This window comes from Brachypodium distachyon, chromosome 4 (genome assembly GCF_000005505.3).
Source record: "Brachypodium distachyon strain Bd21 chromosome 4, Brachypodium_distachyon_v3.0, whole genome shotgun sequence".
NCBI classification, from domain to species: domain Eukaryota; kingdom Viridiplantae; phylum Streptophyta; class Magnoliopsida; order Poales; family Poaceae; genus Brachypodium; species Brachypodium distachyon.
The window spans coordinates 44,280,088-44,304,974 of record NC_016134.3 but is presented as its reverse complement, the minus strand read 5'-3'; the positions used below and the strand labels follow the sequence as shown (position 1 = coordinate 44,304,974).

The 24,887-nt window shown below is 44.8% G+C and overlaps 3 protein-coding genes across 3 annotated transcripts; 2 read left to right on the top strand and 1 right to left on the bottom strand.

Moving 5' to 3' along the window:
- Positions 1 to 1,374: 1,374 nt before the first annotated feature.
- LOC100846539 (protein TWIN SISTER of FT) lies at positions 1,375 to 3,540 on the top strand. Its single transcript, XM_010240286.1, has 4 exons — positions 1,375 to 1,566; positions 1,851 to 1,912; positions 2,027 to 2,067; positions 3,314 to 3,540. The coding sequence occupies exons 1-4, from the start codon at positions 1,375 to 1,377 to the stop codon at positions 3,538 to 3,540; spliced, it is 522 nt and encodes a 173-aa protein (XP_010238588.1).
- A 12,589-nt stretch (positions 3,541 to 16,129) lies between these two features.
- LOC100845932 (pentatricopeptide repeat-containing protein At2g22410, mitochondrial) lies at positions 16,130 to 24,143 on the bottom strand. Its single transcript, XM_024454995.1, has 4 exons — positions 21,686 to 24,143; positions 21,526 to 21,615; positions 16,628 to 16,745; positions 16,130 to 16,526 (listed from the first exon to the last, which is right to left on the bottom strand). The coding sequence occupies exon 1, from the start codon at positions 24,024 to 24,026 to the stop codon at positions 22,041 to 22,043; it is 1,986 nt and encodes a 661-aa protein (XP_024310763.1). The 5' UTR covers positions 24,027 to 24,143; the 3' UTR covers positions 16,130 to 16,526; positions 16,628 to 16,745; positions 21,526 to 21,615; positions 21,686 to 22,040.
- On the top strand, positions 17,773 to 19,686 carry LOC100823520. The gene is made up of 2 exons (XM_003578702.4): positions 17,773 to 18,320; positions 18,994 to 19,686. Exons 1-2 carry the CDS (start codon positions 18,048 to 18,050, stop codon positions 19,366 to 19,368), a joined length of 648 nt encoding a protein of 215 aa, XP_003578750.1. The 5' UTR covers positions 17,773 to 18,047; the 3' UTR covers positions 19,369 to 19,686.
- Positions 24,144 to 24,887: the final 744 nt, after the last annotated feature.

Here is a 24,887-nt window from a genome sequence, read left to right as displayed (position 1 = left end):
AGATGCGGAGGCGCTCGGGCGACCGTCGAGGAGGACATTTAGCAGATTGTAGCAGGTTTGCTTCACCGAGATACCACCTAAGAAGAAATCACTATTTGTGATGCGAGGTTATTCATTATTATGGGTATGTATTCGTTCTAATATCTTCCCTTGTATAATGTGTTTTCTTCATACATATGAAAAAATAGTTACTAATTCATATTTTTTTTAGGGTTTCAATCTTTTGCAGATCATTCATATGTTTTTCTAAATAATACTAGATTATAAATTGGTGATCGGTCATCCATATTAGTTTCATCCAGTGAGGTATTTTGAGCTCCAATATCTTTCTTTTGGATTTTACTATACTTGTTAAACACAAAGAATTTATGTTTAGTATTATATCAAGCTTTTGCATAGTTGTATTGCATATGATATTTTGTTGTGTAAAATCCGCCAAACCTTTACATATATCCTAGGTCCGTCGCTGCATGTCAACCTGGTCGATGCTCTGTAGAGCGCAGGCTCGGTGTCAGCGACCTCTTCGGCTGGACTGGATGATGGGCCGTCTTGTTGGGCTGAATTTGCACACGCGCAGAAGGAAGAAAAGCTCTAGGCCTCGTCTATGGGCCACGCGCGGAAGGAAGAAAAGCTCCGGGTCTCGCCTATAGGCCACGCGCGGAAGGAAGAGAAGCTCAGGAGTAGTTGGACTTTTGGCTGTTGTGTGGGCTAGCTATTTGAATTCAGGGGGCGTCCAGCTCTATATGGGCTCTATATATGTAAAAAAAACGAGCCCTGTGTCTTGTGCAACCATGTTGGGCTAACGCGGGCCCGCCCCTGGGAACTCGGGAGCTAAAGATCCGTATGCATGTGCTCTCAAAAATAATAATAATTCCGTGTGCATGTGCGTAGAAGAGGAGATCAGGAAATAACCTTTACAGAAAGGTAGGGTCCGGGAAGCAGCCCTAAAAGCGTGAGGAATCGTGCATGCAATCCAATCCAAGTTCCAACTCTGGTTGCAAGCGGCAGCACGTCGGCCGTCCGATCTTGGCTGCACTCCCTGGCGGCAAAACCTGAGCCGTCCGATAAGAAACGAGCTGCTAGGAATTAAGCGGCAAGGTTCTATACGTTTGTCACACAACTGGATCGATCACAAGTCAACACTTTCGTTTAGTCCCACGATCTTTGAGTTCCTGATCGATTGCACGACCGGTCAGGATTTGGCGAAAAGGCATAATCGAGATCGTACGTATCTTTCACCGGGAGGCCTATAAATAGCGCTGCGCAGCTGCATACGATGCCACCAAGCTCTCATTGCATGCAACGGCCGGCGGCTAAGCTAGTTTTAATTCGAGCTTAAGTAAGTGATTGACTAGCTCGATCAGGGTAACAAGCATGGCGTCGAGGGATCCGCTGATCGTGGGAGGCATCGTGGGGGACATCGTGGACTACTTCGACGCGTCGGCGCGGCTGAGGGTGTCGTACAACAACCGCGAGATCACCAACGGGTCCGAGCTCAGGCCGTCGCAGGTTGCCAACCAGCCGACGGTCCAGATCGCCGGACTCTCCAGGTCGCTCTACACGCTCGTGAGTCATCGATCGATCGTACAGCAACAAGGATTCAGCTGCACGTAGTACGTAGAGCTAGCCGTGATATATCTCGTCGATCCTTAATTCGTTCTCACACATGCATGCGAGAAGCCATTTTTCTATATTTCTTTTTTCTTTTGCGAGAAGCCATTTTTCTACATTTCTGCATGTAAGCTAGGCTACACACGATTAAAGATCTAAAACAAAGTCCATATATCATTTGCATCGATCTACATATATATCCATGAATATAACTAATTACCATGCGCTTTCGTTATTAGGTGATGATGGATCCTGATTCACCTACGCCCAGCAACCCTTCCCAGAGAGAGTATCTCCACTGGTACGTGCATGATATTCATGCATGCATCCTAGGCTCTAACCTAGGCCTAATCGGATATTTTCCTCACAAATGAATTAACTTGCTAATGTTTTATGTATGATTGCCTACATATAGGTTGGTGACAGATATACCAGAAGGACGTGACGTCAATCGCGGTAAGTAAATATTTTTTTATTATCTACAATTATAATTAAAAAATTATGATATGTTTATAGTTATTTTTTGTTGGCTCTGGTACATACCGGTGCCACCACACACCGACGACATGTGGCAACCTCCACACATGTGTTGTTGAAATATTATGATATACTATTAAAATCTTAATGATACAGTAATAATAATGATAGGTTAATGAAATTTCAGCAATACAACAATAATATAATGATATATTAATGATTAATATTTTAAAATAACAATATAGAATTGATAGTTAATTGGTGTCATAATGAAATTGGATTGGTATTGAGAAGGGGCCTCTGATAGGTAACGAGCCCGGTAAAAAACAAATTACTCTTTTTTAGCCATCATATGAAGGATGCACGATCCAGTAGGGGTGCAACATGGTGACCCTCGGGATACCCTTTGACACTATTTAGTTCAAACAAATGAACTAGTTTTTCAAAAAGTTGTGTCATTTTAAAATTTTAGTTCATTTGGTTGAACTAAGGAGGGTCAAAAGGTACCCTGAGGGTCACAATTTTGCAGCTCTACGATCCAGTTGGGTATGTAAAGCAATTGATTAACCAATTTGAGCGTTCTCTTTCCTCTCTTTTAAGGTTCATATATGAAGAGCTTCATGCACTATCCAATGCAACCAAAAGACCGTGATCTAATGAAAAGAGATCTATGCAACCCACTTATACTTCAACACTCCACCACAGGTGTGGCTCCCGCAGGCCTAAACGTGGATCAAAGTGTGTCGCATTTTAATTGCGGCAGCCAGGTCTCGACATTGAGACCTCTTGGCTCTGATACCATCAGAAGAGCTTCATGCACTAGCCAACGCAATGAAAAGACCGATCTGATGAAAAGAACTGGGCAGTCCACTTATACTCGAACAATATAGGATAACTCACGAGCATTGCTCTTTCAAAAAAGTACGCAAAAATCAAAATCAAGAGCAAGAGTAGAGATCGAATGGACATCAGAAACCAAACATTAAGCCAGCATGAATTTTTTGTTCCACTGGAGCTCGTGCGCGAGTGACCCATTCTGACGTAGTGTCTTCCAAGTTCGCCGAAGTGGAATTTACTCTAAAATCTATCAACTAGCTTGGCTTAACAATTAACATTAATCCTATGTACCGAACTATTGATTTAGTATCGCTTACAATCGGCTTACTATTTCTCTGTAACTGCAAGATCAATCGATATATCCGGATGCCTGTATATATATGAGCAGGAACTGAGGTGGTGGCGTACGAGAGCCCTCGTCCGACGGCAGGGATCCACCGCTTGGCGTTCGTGGTGTTCCGTCAGACAGCCCGGCAGGCGATCTACGCGCCGGGGTGGCGCGCCAACTTCAACACCAGGGACTTCGCCGAGTGCTACAGCCTCGGCGCCCCTGTGGCCGCCGGCTACTTCAACTGCCAGAGGGAGGGCACCTGCGGCGGCCGGAGGTACCGCTGAAACGCCGGCCGGCCGCGATCGATTCGTCCAATAATATTATGGTACAGATGACGAATAAATACATGTATGCATGGCTTTCTGTCAATGCATGGTTGATTATTGGTTGATGTGCGTGGTGGTTCGTTCTCGATCCATCGGGGCTCTGGTGTGTGCGTGTGCGAATGCAGTAGTACACGCTCCAGAGGCATGTATGAACCCGAATTTATTGTTAATCATGTTGTTTGCAAATTAATAAATATGCTTGTTTGTTGGAACTTATGTCGCGTCGGATTTATGTACCAGTTGGTTTAATGGGTTTGTAATAAGTGGATGGTTACGTTTCTTAAGTCGAGCACGTGTGATCCGTGCATAACGTATTAAAGGCACCGCGTGTTAACAAAAAAATATAACCTGGCCTGCATGTTTTATCGGACAACATCAATGGGTTATGCAGAGACGTGAAATTGCAAAAGAGATCGATGAAAATAAGTAATAAGAAATGAAAAGGGGATAAACAAGAAATAGACTATCTAGGGGATAAATGCAAAGGTAGAGTTAACCAAAGGCAATGCTCGAAGCGGAAGATGGGGACAGGAAGAATGGGCTTGGGCAACTGAGGAAGAGACTTGAGTATATATTTCCCCCACTGTTTTCCCCCACCACCGTGTCAGTCTACCTAGAGTACCAAAATGTCCGCACCACCAACCAAAGACGACGGTCTAGGTTGCTCCTATCTAGGATCTGATGGTTGACAACATTCTTCACGGGTGGGGCCCCAACTGAGGAGGCGGATCAATAGACCATGCGGCTTCTCTATCTATCTATTCTATCTAAACCATGAGTTTAGGTTTCTAGATATTTCAGGAGGTCAACTACCCACCAAAATGCATCAGCTACGAGAGTGATCCCACTGAAATACATCAGCTACGAGACTTATCCCACCGAAGTAGAAAATAAGATATTGGTAGAAAGATACATAAACTAAACGAGGACATTACAAAATAATGTAGGTGGCCGGATGTATCCAATTCCTCAATCTATCTCCAGCCTTAAATGATAATGTTTATATCCAAGAGCCATGTGCGATATATCTCCATGTGTTCAGCTATGAGAATTATCCCACCGAACTGGGATAAGTATGAACATCTGAATTGATATCTATACCAGTATATTAAATTGGAATTGGTGGTGATGGTATGGATGTCGCGGTAAGTCACTTCGCCGAAATTATGATTCTGCCACCGCTGTCCTCACGTGTCTTTTAATCCCGACTCCCGCAATCCTCAAGCGCAGAAAAAACACATACCGCCCAAAAAAGAAAAACAAACAAACCAACGGAGCCCTTCTCGTTGCTCCTCTCTTACGAATCTCACCCCCCCGCCCGATCCGGATCTCGCCGCCGCCCTTCGGATCTCGCCAGAGCCCGCCGCCGCTCTTGGTCGTCTCCACCAGCTCGTGCGCGCCGGCGGCGTCCGTATGCGGAAGGCGGCTGCGGACCCGCGGCTCCGTCGCGTGCTCCGACCGCCGCCTCCACCGGCTCGTGCGTGCCGGTGGCTGCCTGTGGGACTTGGACAGCGATGGGATGAGCCTGAGGCCGGGATGGCGGTGGCCTCGCGCAAGGCAGCAGGGACCGCGTCGGCTCGAGCCATCAGCGGCCCTTCGGACGGGCAGTGGCACGCGGCGACCAGTGGCCGGACGCGATGTGTGGGCGGTGCGCGGGCGTGTCGAACGGGCGGACAAGGCTGCGAGAGGCCGCAGGCGGGCGGCGCACAGGCGTACCTGGCGGCAAGTGGGAGCAGACGGCGCCCGGGAGTGAACGGGCGGCGGGAATCTACGGGCGGAGGCGGTGCGCACAAGCGGGCGGCCGCGCATGGAGGCGTGATGTTCAGTGGCGGGATGAATCGAGACAGGGAGAGGAGGAGTTTGCACTCAGGGTGGATGAAGATGATAGTCAGAGGGAGAGTGAGGAATTGGGAGAAGAGATTTGAGAAATAAAGTACGAAGTATGAGTAATATGAGAACATGACAAGGAGAAATATAGAAATAAGACATGTGAAAAAGAGAGAGACCAGAGTATAGCCCACGAAAATAAACATATCATAATCGCTATATACATATGTGCTCATGAAACACATCAACATTTAATCTGACGTTTTGATATAATTTTTCGTTGTTCCGTAACAACGCAGAGGTTCTTTTGCTAGTATATATACCTAGATATACCTAAACTAAATTGAGAACGAGTGGAAAGAGTCTACGAGAGCCTGCGCGGCAGGCCACTATGTATAGAGTTTCGTTGCTGCACAATCCTGCGTAAACCAGCCATACATACAAACAACATACATTACATACATCTATCAATCGATCAATCCACAAATAATAAAATGCCCAGTGCCAAAGCAGCAAGATTGCTCTGCCTCCTGGTGGCCATCTCCTGTTCTTCGCAACGAGCTCGAGCCAAAATAGTAGACCAGCGCGAGATCGACAAGAAAGCAGTGATGTATCACTGCTGGAAGAACATCGAGAAGCAGATGGGCGACCAGTTTCCGAAAAAGGACAGCCCATGCTGCCAAACCGTAGCAAGGATAACTGACATTCGTGGCATCTGTGAAAATACGGCTGTAGATCTGGCCCTGATCAGCCTAGCCAAGTTAGTCCATGTCACCAAGGTGTGTGGCAACCCAATTCCCGCGAATTCGAATTGTGCAGGTTAGTATATACATATTGTCATATATGGTTTCACTTGGATCGATATTTTTACTGTAATTGTTCCTCTTTATATTTATGAAACGAAATGTGTGAACTTAATTTCATTTCACCTGCAGGATTCCATGTTACTCCACCTCACTCCATTGCCTATGCGTACGATGTCGTGATTAAGGCCCGCTTGATTAGTGGAGAAATAAGCAAATAAAGGAAGGGAAATGCTGTGATATGATAAATGTTTGCAAAATGTACCTTTTCTTTGTTTGAAGCAAGTAAATATATAGCAACCCAGTAAAAGAAAATGGGAATGCTATTGTCTGTTTTAATTTTGCTCTGCTTGTATGATCGATCTTTACGGCAACTCTGTTTGGCTTGTTGCATCCATGTTTTTTCTTGTGCCACACAAAGAGGCAGCCGCCTCAAGCAAGATCATAAATTAGGGCCTTTATATATAAGATTTAAAAAAGTCTGACTGCAAAAGGATTAATTATTTTACTTGTCATCATGCTGCCTTAATAAGATTTTAATAAAACAGTTGTATCTTGTTGAACAAAACAGCACTCAAAACTCATCTCATCTACTAATCTGCGAAACCTGTAGTTATTCTAATATTCCCTGAAAAATTGTTTTAAGTGCCTTTTGTTCGACAAACAACTGTAAAAGAAGCCATAAACGATAGTACAATGAATAGGAGCGTAAAAAAAATTACATCTTAAAACTTTTCAAGCATGGTAGGACTTCATGGAGTTCCGTGGGGTAGGTCAGCTCAATTCCTGATTTCTAATAGTCCAATTGATGGATGCACAAGTGTCTAAAAAACGAGAGAGAAGACAAATTTTTCTCACAGGCTACAAAGAAGTCCTAAGACGATTGAGTGTCCGCCTCTTCCTTGCCCGCAGAGCCCCACCTGTCCTCGGCGTTTGGACAACGAGGAGCGCGAGAAGAGAGGTGGCCCTCCTCATTCTCATCAAATGTCACGGGCTCAACGGTGGGGCCAGCCATTACTTTCTACTGGTGGGCTGCTAGCTGTGAAGATATCCCTCCCCCCTCCTCTATTTTATTGTGTATTGGAGGCGAATGAAAAGACATAAATAATTAATGAAAATTAAATTTTGTATCGACATACAAATAACGCAAGGGATAACTTACTCACGGAGCAGTAATCCTGTTAGGAAGAAGGACATGACCAAACAAGTGAGGTAGATATCCTACAACTCCACCCACCTCTCTATTTTATAGTGTAGCAGAGGCCAAAATAAAGAATATCGGAAAATCATCCATAAACTCAAAAATGCGTAGCATAGTCCAAGAAAATGGTCAAAACGGTGAATTTTTTACAACAACCCAGAATTGCCCAAAACCATGTACCGAGGGTCACTATCGGAAAATCAGCCAAAAACCTAAAAAAAAAGTGGGTTATAGTTCACGAAAACGGTTGGAACGATGATTTTTTTGCACCGAAAAAACATCTCGAACCTATGTACTAGGAAAATGATATTTGGAAATCAGTCGAAAAACAAAAAGCATGGGCTATAGTCCACGAAAATTTCCTAAGTGATGATTTTTCTGCATCGGTCTAAAACTGTCTGAAACCGTGTACCGGAGGTGATGGTATCTGATAATCGATCGAGAATCCAAAAATCATAACACTCGGAAATATCACTAAAGTATAAAGTGGAAGGAGAAAATGACACTCGGACAGCTGGATCTTCACAGATTTGCTAGGAGCTAGTCATTCATAGCTTGTAAAGCTGCAGCTGCGATTACTCCGAGAATACAATAATATAATACTCACCCCGTCGCGAAATAAGTGATGTGGATTTGCATAAAAATCTATACAAATGAACGTCACTTATTTTGGTACGGAGGGAATACTACTAAATATCTTCTAGGTACTCCCAGATTTAGCTCTACGAAAATGTGGAGTTAAGAATGAGCAGCTGTCTCAAACACATAGTAAATATAATGCAAAGTGATCCAAAAATTTAAATATTGTACTGAGTGCCAATTCAAGGGACACCCCTCGCTCAAAAATATTGGTATTTACTCCCAAGTTTACATTACGATGTTCAAGCCGCCTCGGTCACTTTAGGAGAAACTGCGAGCGTGGTTTCCTTCTTCCAAGCTTGGAGCGCAAGATATAGAGTTTCTTCTGAGAACTAGGGGGCTAGATGCGTCCCTGGATCACAAGCCAACTTGTGCCTTTGACGGTGTCCTAGGGCAGTCAGTACAACATGTGTAATCAAATATTCAGTGCTTAGCAGCATTCAGTGGGTACTAACCAAAGCATACAAATAAACGGCATAGCAGGTCGAGACAAGCAGTCAGCTTAATATACGTTAGTTACATCGAGCACATTGGCCAAGTGATTGTAATTGCAGACCTAACCAACTGAAGGTTCGTTACATGGAAAAAAAAATTCCTATGAGATGTGCGGAAGAAACCCAAGAACATATCTAGTAGATGTAAGTAACGAGAGGGATAATGAGCATCATACTCTCGTAGACCACAAAGCGTTACGATCACAGGATCGTTGTTGGCGTAGTGGAACTTTCGACGAGATCAATCTCAGTGCAGAAAACGATGGACCTCCTTGGTATCCACACGTTCAGCTTCACGTCGTCTCCTCCTTGTTAATCCAGCAAGCGAGGGGAAGAGATCGATGAGATTTCAGCAGCACGACGACGTGGTGTAGGCTATGGTGGAGTTCTCCACGGACAGGACTTCACCATGCGCGTGAGAGGAGGAGGTCAGGGAGAGCAGGGGCATCCAAGGGGCAGCCCCTCCCCTCCTTATATAGGGGAGGAGGCCGACGGCAAGGCAGGTAAGAGAGACAGTCTCATCTTTCCTTTCTTGCCTTTTAAGAAATAGGAATTTGAGCACATAGGGATCAATTCCCTAATTCAGTTTTTCCCTTTCCTTTCCTAGAGGTGGCCGGCCAGGGGATCTCGGAAAGGAGTCCCGGGAGGACTCCCTCCCCACGAGCTCTCCTCCCCACGTACGGTTCTCCACCGTACGGTGGAGTTGTTCCTCCCCTTTCCCCCTAGGCCCATTAGGGGATAACTAATTAGATTGCTCTAATTAATTATTATAAATGCCCAATTAAATTATCAGGAATATTCTGGAACATTTCAGAACCTTTTGTGAACTTCCGGAACCTTCTAGAACATTCCCGGTCCATATCGGAAAATATCCCGAACTTTTCTGAAACAGCTTTTCCATATGTAATTCTTTATCTCCGGACCATTCTGAAGCTCCTCGTGATGTCCTGGATCCCATCCTGGACTTCAAATCAATATTCGATATCACCATCTATTATCTCATCGTACCCTAGCGACATTAAGCGTTAAGTGTGTGACCCTACGGGTTCGAGGACATGCGGACATGACCGAGACACCTCTCTGATCAATAACCAAAAGCGGGACCTGGATATCCATAATGGTTCCCACATATTCCACAAAGATCTTATCGGTTGAACCACGATGTCGAGGATTCAATTAATCGGTATCCAATTCCCTTTGTCTCGCGATATATTACTTGCCCAAGATTTGATCGTCGGTATCACCATACCTAGTTCAATCTCGTTACCGGCAGGTTCTCTTTACTCGTACCGCAACATAATATCCTCGTGACTAAACACATTAGTCACATGCTTGCAAGCTCATTAGGATGTTATATTACCGAGAGGGCCTAGAGATATTTCTCCGTCACATGGAGTGACAAATCCCAGTCTTGATCCATACAACCCAACAAGCACCTTCCGAGATATCTGAAGAACACCTTTATGATCACCTAGTTACGAGATGACGGTTGATGTCCACAAAGTATTCTTTCGGTACTAGAGAGTGGCATGATCTCATGGTTTAAGGAAATGATACTTGACATAATGAAAGCATTAGCAATTTAAACTTAAGTGACACGATCAAAAGCTATGCTTAGGTTTGGGTCTGTCCATCACATCATTCTTCTAATGATATGACATCGTTAATAAATGACAACACATGTCTATGGTTAGGAAACCTTAACCATCTTTTAATCAACGAGCTAATCTAGTAGAGGCGTATTAGGGACACGATATTTGTTTATTTATCCACACGTGTATTTAGTTTCCTGTCAATACAATTATAACATGGATAATAAACATTTATCAAGAACAAGGAAATATGATAATAACAAATTTATTATTGCCTCTAGGGCATATTTCCAACACCAACACACTAAAATAATAAGACATACTCAAATTAACCAATGAATAGATGTTACTGACTGAGGTAAAATAAATAAATGGAAGTATCTGCAAATCTTCCAATCGCCTGGCAAGATGTGCCCTAGCTTATATAGCCACTCGCTGTGTTCATCCTATGGCACAAATAGATCAGGCAGTTAGGAAAACGTGTACAGAGCAAGTATGCACTTTGCAGCAAATCATTTCAATTCAGTTAAAACCTCAGGCAAGGATCACTGTTATTCCAATTCATCAATTTTAGAGCTTCATCTTTTCAAAGAACACAAATCCATCTTTCTCACCATCCACTGCAAAGCAGACACATCTTGCAATTTACAGAAAGTATTACTTCCTCCGTTCTACGAAGGTTCGCACAATCGCACGGTTTTAAACTAGCTCTAGTTTAAAGCCATGCCAATCTTTATGAAACGGAGGAAGTAGCTACTAATCTTCTATATTGTGCTCTTAATAATCGCCACATAGAGCAAGTACACCAAAATGAGGCTACGTGATATCTGGCGACAGGGCCGGGCCGGCAAAATCCGAGGCCCTGTGCCAAAGTACAAATGGGGCCTCTTGCCTCACTGAAATAAACAGGACTAACGAGTTAAAGAAAATTACATCGCCTTTCATGTTTTACCCATTGTCATAACCTTGTCCTCTCGCATATCTATATCAAGATCAAGAAGCTTTAGTTCATTCTTTACCACATCAAAAAGTCCTAATCCAGTAGTATCATTTACATATAAAAGATGAATAAAACAAAATTACAGGGATATAAACCAACAATCTATTGAAAAAAATGACAGGATTGTGATTTTGTTTGGTGATTAGACAGACAATTAAGTCATCACGGCACTCGTATATGTGACCTGTGTGGCTGTGCCCTGGTCGAATTGTTGCTCTAGGCTCGTGGGCGACACGATCAGACGAGATTAAGGAAAAAACAGTGATTTGGTAAATGCCGAATTGGGTTGATTGGATGGGGCGAGGGGCAGGGAGATCATGCTCCAGCCGTCCTGGCCGACGAAAGGCGAGACGAACTGCTCGGGAATCGTGGATCGGGAAGACGAGAAGACGGCACCCGAACGAGATGGAGCGACGCTGGAATTTTGGGGCTAGCTAATGAGTAATGCCTGATGGTCTATAGGCCTAGTGTTGCATACGGAGTAGTAGAAATTTTGGGGGCCCTTCAATTTTGGGGCCCTGTTCCAGCGCACCAGGCGCACTCCCGCTGGCCCGCTGGCCCGGCCCTGTCTGGCAAGGTCAGCTACGAGACTTATCCTGCCGAAATACATAGAAATTGATAGAACACATATTATTAAATGAGGACATTTCAAAATAATTTTTGTGGCAGATTGTATCCAAGTCGTCAATATGTCTCCAGCCTTAAATAATAATGTATTCAAGAGCCATGTGTGATATATAGCATGAGACTTATCCCACCGAAATATGTATAAGGGTAAGTATGAACATCCGAATTGATAGAGCTTCGTTGCTCTATCAATGAGCATAAAGAGTCTGCAAGAGCCTGCGCGACAGGCCACATTATATAGAGCTTCGTTGCTGCACAATCCTACATAAACCAGCCATCATACAAACAACATACATTACACACATCGATCAATCGATCGATCACTCCACAAGAAGAAAATGGCCGGTGCCAAAGCAGTAGGAATGCTCTGCCTCCTGGCCACCGTGGCCATCTCCTGTTGTTGTTTGGCCAGTGCGTGTGAGGAAGATAAAAATGAGGTGATGCATCACTGCTGGAAGAACATCGAGAAGCATCTGGGCGACCAGTTCCCGAAAACGGACAGCCAATGCTGCCAACACATAATGAGGATTGCCGAAGTCAATTGCATCTGTGCGAGATTCACGCATGCAGATCTGGCCAAGATCAGCCTATCCAAGGTGGCCAATGTGTGCAAGGTCTGCGGCAACCCAATGCCCGCAAATACCAATTGTGCCGGTCAGTATATGCACATTGAGGAAATATCATGTGAAAACTTTCATCCGGTGCAAATCTGAAAACTCTCACCGGTGCAAATCTGAAAACTCTCACTCAGAGCCGTTGGATTTCGAATGGACGTTCCAGATGTGATGCGGAGGCAGCTACGGTACTTGATTTTTTTTTTTGAAAAAACTCCATCGTGCCCTCTTCCCCTACCTCCGTCCAACCTTATGGCGATGCGCCCCGCGGGCCGCTGCTGCTGTCGAGCAGCGAAACTGCTGCGCTGCTGCTGTTTTCACCGGATGCCTGAACCCCCAAGAAAAAGTTTTTAGGCCCTGAAAAATGGATTCTGTCCTACGGGACCTACAGATGGAGATTTCTAAGTTGTGAATTAACTTTACCAATTCATCACTGCTAGGCCCTAATCACTGCAGCCAAGAAGAGTCAATGGCAGAAATCAAATTATGCTCTGCTAACTTGTGATTGATTCTCCATGCCAACGAAAGTGAGCAGAACCAAGAAGTAAATCTACAAACTCTCATCCGGTACAATAAATAAATCAAGGAAAACTCACAGGTACCCACGCCCAAAATTGATTCCAGGCAAGCACACTTTCGACATGAATCAAAATATACGGACAATGGAATCATCCAATTACACCATGCTCTGTTCAGCACAAGAGATTTCTAGCGCGTGGTCAGGAGATGGGGAATAAATTTCTACTAGGAGTCACCGACCGGTCCATCAAATCCACACCAAATCGAGCGAAGGGAGCGAGGAATCGTTAAAGGCAGATCTTTAGGCAATCAAGCGTCACATAGGGCGGACGGCCCGGCTGTTGCCGACGGCCACGACTACGGCGGCGGCCTGTTCTCAGTTGGAGGCAGCAGAAGGGTATGCGGGCACGAAGTAGCGCAGCTGCCTCCGCATCACATCTGAAGCGTCCGTTCGGAATCCATGGGCTCTGAACGAGAGTTTTCAGATTTGCACCAGAGAGGAGTTTTCACCTGATATTTCCCCATACACATTATCATTTTTATTGCAATTTCTGCTCATCTTCATGTTTATGAAACAAAATGTGTGAACTTTCATTTCATTGCAGATTCCATGTTCCACCTTCGACTACTACCTAGATAAGCGTATATGAGGCTAGCTCGATTAGGTGGAGAAATAAGGAAACAAAGGAAGGGAAATGTCGGGATATCAAATACATTTGCAAAATGTACCTTTTCTTTTTTTGAATCCAGTAATAAAAGAAAATGGGCATGCTATTGTCTGTTTTGATTTGCTCTGTTTTGTATGATCTCTATGGCCACTTTGTTTTGTTGCATGCTACGGCATGACACACCATGGTTTCACCTTTACCAGTTTTACAGACCGACAACTAGCCGTCAACTACTCCGTTTAAGGAGTCGACTGCTACTTGTCAGGCTTGTCGGTCCGTAAAATCTAAATTATATACTGGATGGTTAGATTTTTCTGGTAATCCTTGCTTCCCTGGGAGTACTGTAAAAACCCTCTTAATGGGACTATTAGAAATAAGAAACTGACCCGACGGAGCTACCCCACGGAACCGCATGCTCCCATGTTATCTAGGATTCAATGTTTTAGTCATTAGCTAGGTTCCTATTTATTGTACTACCGGTGTGGCTTCTTTTACAATTTTTCTTTGAATAAAAGACACCTTAAACATTTTCTTCTCAAGGAAGAAAATGAGTAATATCTCTTAGTCTTCTAGTAGACTTTTGTTCAATTAAAAGGAAGAGTATCTGCATTTTTCTACAAACTCGGTCAAAATTGACAAAGTTTAACTTATCACAACCTCAAATGTATAGACATTAACAAGGACGCATTAACAAACAGAGAAAATACTACCTATGAGAAAAGAATCACATTCCCGCAAAAAAAAAAAGAGAAAAGAGAATCACAAAGAATGGGGAACGGAGGAGCCTATTTAGCAGTGGCCTGCCAACATGCATGTCTTCTTGTGTATTGTCGCTTAAGTGCTAATAGTAAACGTATTAATTTGCAAGTGAGGTCTACGCCACGGATGCACGAAACGATCGGAGGTATGAGGTTGAAACAAAATCCGCAGCAGTAGCTCAACACATCCCCAAACAACAGAGAGCTGGGTAGCCTAACTGATGTTTGGGCATTGCATCATGTGAAAAAATCGCAACAAATAAAAAAAAGGAAGTCTTAGTCAGAAATCAATTTGAGTTTGATAAGTGGGGCCTATTTGGTCAACTAAGAATTCGGTAAATTTATCACTGTCTCAATGTAATATTTTCTTATTTTATTCATGTTTAATTATTCTGTTAAGGCCCTTTTTTCAATGGCTATTACGGACATTTTCAATATATGCGTAAACCAAACCAAAACTAGGATAAAAACATGAATGAAAGCTTCCATAGCCAAAACCTTTTGCTTCGGTGGCATCCGGCACACTCCTTCCATTTCACAAAAGTTGGCATATTTCGTTTCGTTAAGACAAGTTTTTGACCAAAAATTATTCTATTTATATGTAAGTTATATGATACGAAACTATGATCATTAGCAAGAACTTTTAAAGACGAATCCATTAATATAAATTTCATGTATGAAAAAACACGTATCAATAGAGTTTTCATTGGTCAAAGCCTTGTCTTAACGAAACAAAATACGTCAAACTTTGTGAAATGGAGAGAGTATTTTTTAACACATTTGAACAAATTAGAAAACTCTTGAACCCAACCAAGACTGCACAATTAGAAGTGAGGGAGTGCATAGATACCCAATTAATATGGATGGATCCATGACAGACTGAGAAGAAGGTTCCAGTACAGAAGGGAAAAAAAACCGCATGCGTCCTGTCAAAAGGACAAGTCGCTCGCATCACTTTAAAGAAGGGAGGGAGGGAGCAAGCGCCCCTCTCCATTCAATTGCCCGGAACAGGGGCCAGTCGTCCAACAACATAGGCAGGCTCTTTCAATTGTGGTGCAATGCAAATGCAGCACACACATCTCACGCAGAGCATGCATGGACCATCCTGATAAGCACCGATCTCTACTTAGATCGGTGTGTAAGATCATCTGGCTGAAAAGTATATCATGGACGCAGATAACAGATTTGCATGCAGTTGAGAAGGACACCGACCGGCAGTTCCTGATGCGACGTGGTGGTCGTGTAGCTGAGCTTTTGATAACGATGTGAAAATCTCGGCTTGTCAGCTTTTGCATGTTGTAATACACTGGCTGCTGGGTCCATTCAGTGATAGGATGATCTAACAAGTCAGGGTTTTGTTTTGGAGATGGCAATGAAAATAAGCAAGAACGGAACTGGCCCAAAATGTCACTCAATTCTTATGCTGTACAGTGGACTATAAATAAGATCCGACTTGGCTTTGGCGGCTTTAGGTAATCATGATATCAAATTTGGGAACATATCAGGTGAAAACCTCTTTTCGATGCAAACTTGAAAACTTTTAATCCTAACCATCAGATCCTACATAAAGGGATAACATGAAAGGTGGAACGAGAACAACTAATCACTTAAGCGCATTTTATGAAAAACCCCTAAACCTCTAATCACATGGGTTGGTTTTAATAGAACGTGTTTTAGTGATTAGAGGTTCCACCTTTTATCTGATCCATCTATTTGTGAACTAATGGCCAAGATTGAAAGTTTTCACCAAACGAAGATTTCCAACTGATACGTCCCCATGAAAAAAACATCGACTTCACTTCTAATTGCAAGCCATGCCAAAATTGGTATCTGTTTATCATCATCTTATCCATCTTATTTATATAGAAATGTCAATCTCAGAAAGATTTTGTAAATATTTTGTGGATATCTCCAATGATAATGTTATTTATTGTGCACCTACTCCTTATCCATCAACAACTAGGAAAATATAATTCATAAACATCTGCGCCGAACTAGCCATGCCCATACAGGTCTTCAAAGTAGAAGCAGGAATGCATAGATGTCTGACTCTGACTCGTTTTGCTAATTGACCCGACGTCGCACCTTAGGCCATAGCAACCAGCAACCCGGTAAGTAACGGTTTCAGAAGAAAAAACTTCGTTTCAAGTGAATATAACAATCTGCACTAGTAAATTCCTGAAACAATTGACACAAAATAAACTAGAGAGGAATATGTTATATTACCATCAAGAAATATTAACAGTGTTTATTTTTCGAAGCATGAGTGCATGAAAGTGTACCAAAGCATGTGACCAACTTACTTTGTTGGAGGCAGTGAGACCATTCAAGTGCTGGTTGCAGGGTGATCAAAACCCAATTACATATAATCTTGCAAAAGATCAATGTAGAGTGTGGACTGTTGATTAACTTATCATCAGCCTGGTAGAGAAGAATAGATGACATCAAATCAACAGGACGTCTGGACGAATTAATAGCGAAGAATGCAACACCAAAACTTGAATGGATTCATGCCTCCAACAACCAAAGAGAGAGGCGCCTTTATTTATTGTTTGTGGTTGGCACTGGTGAGGAGGAGTAGAATGCCCAACGAGCCTTATTTATTCCTTCCTAATGTCTCTGGCTATTTACTGCATGGGTGCTCTGGGTGGTGAGACTTGTGTTTTTATTATGCATCAGCGCTCCCTCTGCTTCTTCTTTATGAGAATTAGAGTTCGGGTGCAAAAGCCATGAATGCCCACCCACAAGAAGCAGTTCATGATTACAACGAAGTTAATGGTGTAGGTATAGAAGTATGATGGTCAGACGGGTGAGTACAAGAGAGGTTTTAAGACATGGGAGGCCTCTGCATGCTGTGCTGCCTTGTAGGTTTCACTCTAGTGTCCATCGCCATGAGTTGAGCCGTCTTGTCCAAGCTTACACGCGAGCTATCTCACTCTCTCACTCCTGTGCTGTTAAATTCAGCAGAGTACTGTTGCAGCAATAGATATGGGCCTTGTAGTTACAACTAACGCACACCGGTCTCTCCATTGGACAGGAAGTTGCACTAAATTCTGTGCACTGTTCCTACTATTTCATAGGGATCGCATTTCATCATGCTGGTAGGAGTAGCATGGAAATTGGTAAGCAAATAGATCAAGAGATCAAAGCCTTGAAGAATATATCTTGAACTGATACAACTAAGTAGGAGTATGTGCATGTATCATCTTTGAATTCCGCATCTGCAAGGCCCCCACCCCCCTTAACTCCAGTCCAGCCCTGTAGTGTTTAAGTCTCCAACAGAGCCACAACTAACATCACCTCAGTTACAGCTGCTGTCTGAGCTCCAATCCTTACACCACAACTTACAAGGCAAGCAATGGCAGGGGCCTTGTAGATTTTGTGGCGGCTCTCCTGGGCTGGGTTGGCATTATGACGTGTACAGTCGTAGCATGTAGAGCAAAGCAAAGGCCACCTTAAATGTGGGAGGAGGTGGAGAGATTTGAGTCATTAAGGTCACTCTACTTGTCACCCTTTAATGCCTGGCCTGCCCTCTCCTTAATGGGGTTGGATGAAGGCCATTTAAGAACCCTTATTTAGTGTCCACGCCCTCCCCTGCATGACCCCATCAATCGATCCAAAGCCTCGTGTACAAGAGAGACGACTCACTCACCGAATTTTCCTCCTCCTCCTATAAACTTCACAGGCTCGCACCCTAGAGTTCCACAGATATCATCAGCCAAGATGACCACTGAATACCTTAGAGTGGAGAAGCTCCATCATGGGGTGAGTGCCAAGAGGATGGAGATGCAACCGGAGCTGTCGCTTGGCCCGACGTGGCCAGCGCTGGGCTTCGCCTCGGCGAAGAGCACCAAGAGCTCGTCGTCCGAGTCGGACGGGACCTCCCGGAAGAAGAGGAAGCACTACACCTGGGAGGAGCCTGTGTCACACCCGAACCTGGAGCTCCATCTCAATGACCCCCTGCCCCTGGACTGGGAGCAGTGCCTGGACCTCCAAGTGAGCCCCTTTTTCCCACCTTCACTAGTTGTTCTAAATAATACTCTATATATTCATCTGAATTTGCAAGAAGAGCCTCTGGTCCCCTCTTTCATCGTTTTGTATGGATTAGTCATGGTCTCTGGTTCTCGATTGTTCTGGGCAGCGTCTCAAAGTTCTCACAGGCTCGCAGCTTCGGGCCATCTTACGTTTCGGATTTGCTTAGGTAAACAAAATAGGTTCTACACGTCATATATATATATAGAAATCGTTTTCCTCACTCCACCTCTCTCAACTAAAAGAAACTGTAATACCATCCAACCTGTCGTGTGGTAATATGTGCCTGTCTGGCTACCATATCTATGGCGCGGACACATGTTAATAGGTATAGCTAATTAACAAAGGTATTTATGGTATTCTTAGAAGTGGAAGCCCCGCCAGCGGGACGGGGCAAGGTACGTGAAACTGACGACGCACATGGTCATTCGTGGCAAAATGCATGCAGCTTTGAACGTGCATGCAGAAAGCTGCACTTGTGATAGTTTCCCTACTATTTGTAACGCTCACGAGGCATCTTTGCAGTACCAAGTTGTCTGGAACATCCAAGTATCGATATCTAGGATCGATGCTGTCATGATTGCCTCGTCATTTTGATGCTTTATGGTGCTTAATGATATGGAATGCTTTTTTGCAGTCTGGAAGGATGTATTACCTGAACAGGAAGACGTTGAAGAGGAGCTGGATCAGGCCCAAGGAGCAGGGCGTAAACCTGGAGCTCAACATGTCGACCACACCGATGAACGTCGGCGTCGTGGACGGCAACAACGGTGCCGCTTTCCCCACTCTCCCACAAGTGACAGAGAGGGCGGATGCCGTGAGCAGCTCCGGAGGCAACATGATCGCCGTGCCGTGCGCCAACTGCCACCTCCTAGTCATGCTCTGCAAGTCCTCCCCTTCCTGCCCCAACTGCAAGTACGTGCAGCCGTTGGCACCGGCAATGCCACAGGCAGCTCATCGGAGGCTCAATGCTGCAGTGAAGCCGCTGGAGACTCTGAGCCTTCTCCACTAGGAAGGTCGCAAGCCGGCCGACCTGCTTGGCCGGACAGATGGTTGTAGAAAGTATACCCTGGTACCTAGTCCATGAGTTAGTATTTGGGTGTGAGGGATCGACTATGTTAATCAAGGGCCTTACATAGAATTAATGGTGAGGTGAGGTTGGCAGGTGAAACTATATATGTGTTAAGTCGTAATTAATTAATAGTAATGGCGATAGATGTGCTAGCAAGAGATTGGTACTGGACTACTGGTACATGAGAGTACGCTTACTGTTGTCATGGTCTTGAATGAAACTGAGGCAATAGGGCAGTGAAGGTGCCGTCCTTGCTCTTGTGTCTTCTCCATTAAAGAAGGGGTGGACGGCCAGTGGTGGCGGTGGTGCTAGCTCTCCCGGCGCCACCATAAAGGCCTTCACTGCCACCATCGCTCGAAAACGCAAACTGTTGAGGCGGTAGATTTGGACGAGGCAGTGAAAGAGGAACATGAATGCTACACCTACTCGATCGACTCAGCTCCACCCCTCGGTTGCATTGCACATTCTATTCCCTTCCTTGCTTTTCCCTATCCCCAAAACACATGGGGTTAAAGCCTCACTGAGTAACCTGAGATGGCTACAGGGATTTGGCACTCAGTGAGCAAGAAGGTGCGGGATCCTAGGTTGGGAGGGTGTGCACAAACTGCGAGTCCGAGTGCAAAGCGCTGGACATCACTACAACACCCATGCATGCAGGCTTCAGCTCGGAAGCATCCCCATGCCATGCCCTGATGAGCGCCAGCTTTGTGCACTTCCCCACGCAAATCGTCCAATCTACATGTGTGCTTGCGGCTATTGCCTCACAGGAATCATGGTGTGGGCTTTCTGCCGCGGAGCTCTGCTCCTATCGACACTTGGCCGTAGGTAGAAAAGCGTGTTCTGTTCCTTGGTCACAGAACATTTTGAGCTCAGTTGGTTCAGCCTAACTTTTTTCCTGTGGGGCAACAGACAGGATCGCTCCTGCAGTTGAGCATGTGCCCAGTTAAACTGTGCACTCGGTGATGCACTGGATGTGTAGTGTAAATACAGTGCAGAGGCGACATTCAATTTGGTATTTGGCGTTTATGCCATGTTAGGCTGCTCGTTGCCAAGAAAGTTGGGTGGTTTCAGTTGCACGCCCATGAATTTGAGTTGGCCTTCAAGGATATGATCTAGAGATCCTAGCAGAGGGGGAAGAGGAGACAGCTTATTTTACTACTCCGGAGGGATAAGTTGGTGGTCTTAATTTATAACTTTACATTTATAACTGCCAAACTGGAATGAGTCTGCGCTCGATGCCTCAACCATAAGTCCATAACTAACTATACTCCAGTACTGTAAGAGGAATAGCCTACTGATACTGCACTAGTGGTCGGAGGAAAAATTGGGTTCGATGAAATAGTGCAGTACTGTTGTCAATATCAAACAATTAACAGTCAGTAGATGAGAAGGCGAGTCTACACTGTACAGGACTGGCATTGACAAAGTATCTAAACATCAGTCCAGCGCCTTCAAGAATAATAGCAAGGAAACAAAAAAGCACATGGGCAGTGATATGTCATGAGTTAGAACCGTTAATAAAATCTCAATGTAAAATTTCCAAGATGTATCTGAGATAATTCTACGACCTCCCTTAAGAATTTCCTAGATGGTAAATTTGGCTAGTGCACGCACATTAAGGTGATTGTACTGGGGATAAAATGTGACAAAATGCTGTACAATAATATATCAAGCAGATCAAGCAAGGTAACAAATTGGTGAAAGCTAATGTTGATCAAGAGTAGTTCATGAGAGTTCATATAGGGGATCATGAAGTGCCAAGTATTTGCAGAAGAAACTTTTAGTCAAAAGTGCCAAGTAAACAAAACCAGAGGAGCATCGCTTTGCTCTGCAATTCTTAAGTCAACTCTAACCCTGCCCTAGTAAGTTATGCAAATGGATGAGACTAGTAGAAGAAAAATGATCATATGAGGCTACACAGAATCAGGGTATTATTTATCCCTATCTTTTTTTGTAAATTTCTCCCATGACCTGAGTCCGTGAGTTTTGTGCGTAGTACATTCCTAAATATGGGATAAGAAAACGTGGTAGCATCAGTCCTATAATTTCCTTCCTTGATAAAGCATCTAGTAACAGAATGTAAATGATACTGTTTACCTTATAATGTCGAGAAAGGCCTTTCCCAAAGTGCAATTCCGGTACTGGAAGGGATATGTTTCGCCCAGTAAAATCTCTATAGCTGACCATCTGCCCATGTTTGCATAATAATTAGGGTATATACATGACAATATCAGCTAAGAATTCTGATAGAACTTACTGTCTGTTGTCCAAAAGAAAATTCAGGGTTCTGTCAAGTTCCTTAACAGCAGAACAGTTTCTTAATCTTCCACATGAAAAATCTGGTCAATCCGAGACTATTGCATAACAATCAGAATGTCCTGCTTTTTCTGCCCATGTAAGCTGTTATTTTAGGACAGTGGGAATCCATCTTGTTTTCAGGCCACGTTAAATGATCAAACGTATAGCAGCAGGACGTTGAAAAATATCTGTCCAACAGGAGCTGAGCTTTTAAATATGTACAGTGTAATCTGCTGCTAAGTTTTCGTTTTCTTTGTACAGTCATGGCTATTATGAGGTGCATGAACAAGAAACAAAGAACTGCCACACTTGTGTCAAGTTAGAGGAACATAACCTTCCCATTTCAAATGGAAATAAATATTCTTCAATGCTGCATATATATCTTCTGAATGAACATGTGAAACATCGGCCACCAAAAACTCATGGAATTTTCCATCCACCTCAATAGAACTACAGCCAGGGTTCTTCTTTACCCCTCTTTCTCTCATCAGCACCCTCAGAATCTTCACCTGATCCCATTTGTTTTTACTTGCATATATTTGGCTCATAAGTACATAGATTCCACTGTCCAGAGGATTGAGCTGTACAAGCTTATCTGCAGCAAATTCACCAATCTCTACATTGCCATACATTCTGCAAGCGTTTAAAAGAGCACCCCAACCGGCCTCATCTGTTTCCATTGGCATACCCTTTGCAACTTCAAATGCCTCTTCAAGAAGCCCAATTTTACCCAAAAGGTCTATCATGCACGCATAATGTTCTGATTTGGGTTCAATCCCATAAATCAATTTCATTTCTTTAAAATAGCGCCGTCCTTCTGAAACTAACCCACTATGACTGCAAGCAGAAAGTAACCCAAGGAATGTTATCTCATCAGGCACAATACATGTTCCTTTCAGCTGTTCAAAGAGACGAAGGACTTCTTCAGACTGACCATGCACGGCATGGGCCATGATCATCGAATTCCAACTCACTACATTCCTCTCTGCCATCTCAGCAAATAATTTTGATGCGGCATCAAAATCTCCACATTTTGCATACACATCAATGAATGCATTACCTAAGTTCACGGTAAGCACAGCCTTACCACTGATGACGTAGTTATCGTATATCCACCTACCAAGATCCAAGCAACCTAACTGTGCACATGCCGAAAGCACACTCACAAGACCAGCATTAATCGGCTCAACTCCTTCTTCAATCATCGCCTTAAACAACCTCACTGCTTCCTCAGGCTGATTTGCCTGCGAGTAAGCCGCGATCATGCAACTCCAAGAAACTGCATTCCTCCTAGGCATATCATCAAACAACCGAGCTGCACTTTCCAAGTCACCACACTTGGCATAGGCATTGACCATGGTCGTCCAGGAATACACATCCTTGACCGCCATACTGTCGAAAACCTCTCTGGCAGAGGCCGCACACCCGAATTTTCCAAACATATCGATCAAGGCATTCTCCAAATTCACACTGCGACCTACACCACCATCTGCGACATACCGATAAACCATCCTCCCAAAGGCCAGCAACCCCATCTGCCCCATCGCGGACACCACAGCAACCAGCGTCACCTCATTCGGCTGCAGCCCCCCTGCCACCACCATCCTGCAAAACACTCGCCATGCCTCGTCAGCCAACCCTCTCCGCGCATACCCGTCCACCAGCGTCGTCCAGGAAACGACATCTCTATCAGGCATTTCGTCGAACAAATTCCGTGCATGTGCCAACGACCTGTGGTTAGCGTAGAAGTGCACCAGCGCGTTCCCCACGAGCACGCTCTGGGCAACATGCCCCCACTTTAGGGCCACGCAGTGGACGCCCTCGCCGCCGGATGGGGAGTGGTGCTCGTGCTCAGAGGCGGCGGCCTTGATCGCAAACACAAGCGTGCGCGCGTCGGCGGGGAGGCTCTCGCGGATGACGCGGCGGAAGAGCGCGGAGGCGCGGCTCGGGAGGCGCGCGCGGAGGAAGGCGCGCATCATGGTGGCGAGCATGTAGGCGTTGGGGGCGGAGGCGCGCGCGAGGATCGCGGCGGCGTGGTCGACTCGGGGTGGCGTGGAGAGGGCGCAGAAGGCGAGGAGGCGGGACGCCGGGAAGCGGTGCGCGGCGAGGCCGGAGACGGTGAGGAGCGCGTGGAGCTGGAGGAAGCGTGGGAAGGAGGCGCATGACTCGAGGAGGGCGAGCAGGGGGTGTGTCACCACCAGGTTGCGGTTGGTGTTCCACGCTGGGCGGGGTTGCGGCGGCGGCAATGGAGGAGAGGGGAGACGAGCCCGCGGCGGAAGCGGAAGCGGCGCTGGCATCATCGTGACGGCTGGCTGGCTTGGCTGGAGAATGGATGTCTGCGCATCGGATCTTCTCGGGGGGCGCCAGGATTTGGATTTGGGCGAGCGTCCGGCCGGTGGCAGACTGTGACAGTTGCAAACGCCTTGGAGGCTTGGACAACTAGGCCCAAAACCTCAAAAACACATTGTATCCAAACGTGTCCTCTTTTTTTCAGACACCATAAACGGGTTCTAAACTTCATCACAGGACATGCGGCTTCGGATCCTTTGACCTAATTAATCCATCCCAAGATACTACTTCCTCCGGTTCTCAATTCTTACGGTGGCTTTTGTTTTTTTTATTTGGACAACATTAGTTATATACCTATAGGAAGGCGTCGGTCATGTGAAGAAAATGTGAGCTACAAGGAGTACGACCGAGTATAACGAGAACATACCGCGGCAATATTCCCCATGCTGATTCCTAACGGTTTCCGTTTCTGTGAAATTATACTGTGGCGGTACTCTTCGAGCACAATGGTGAGGTGTGTTTGGGTCCTTATTGACGAGTAGATCACATAACACTTGGTGAGCATTGCCGAACCATCAGCGAAACAATGGTTGTTCGTGATTTTGAAATCTCTTAAGCATGAGGATTTCATCAACATGGTTGTTACTATGCGGGCTATCTAGCATCCTGCAGGAAGTTGATTCACAAAAACATATTCCAATGCCGGATCTCCACATTCTCCTTTGTGGAGCTAGAAGCACCTCACCGCTTGGTGTTGGTCGTCGTGTGTGAATGGCCTCTCTGTACCTAGCCAGGTTGTTCCCTAAATAAAACAATATGTGGTCCTAAAAAAATGTGTTGTAGGTCCTCTGATGAAAATGTGAGTTACAAAG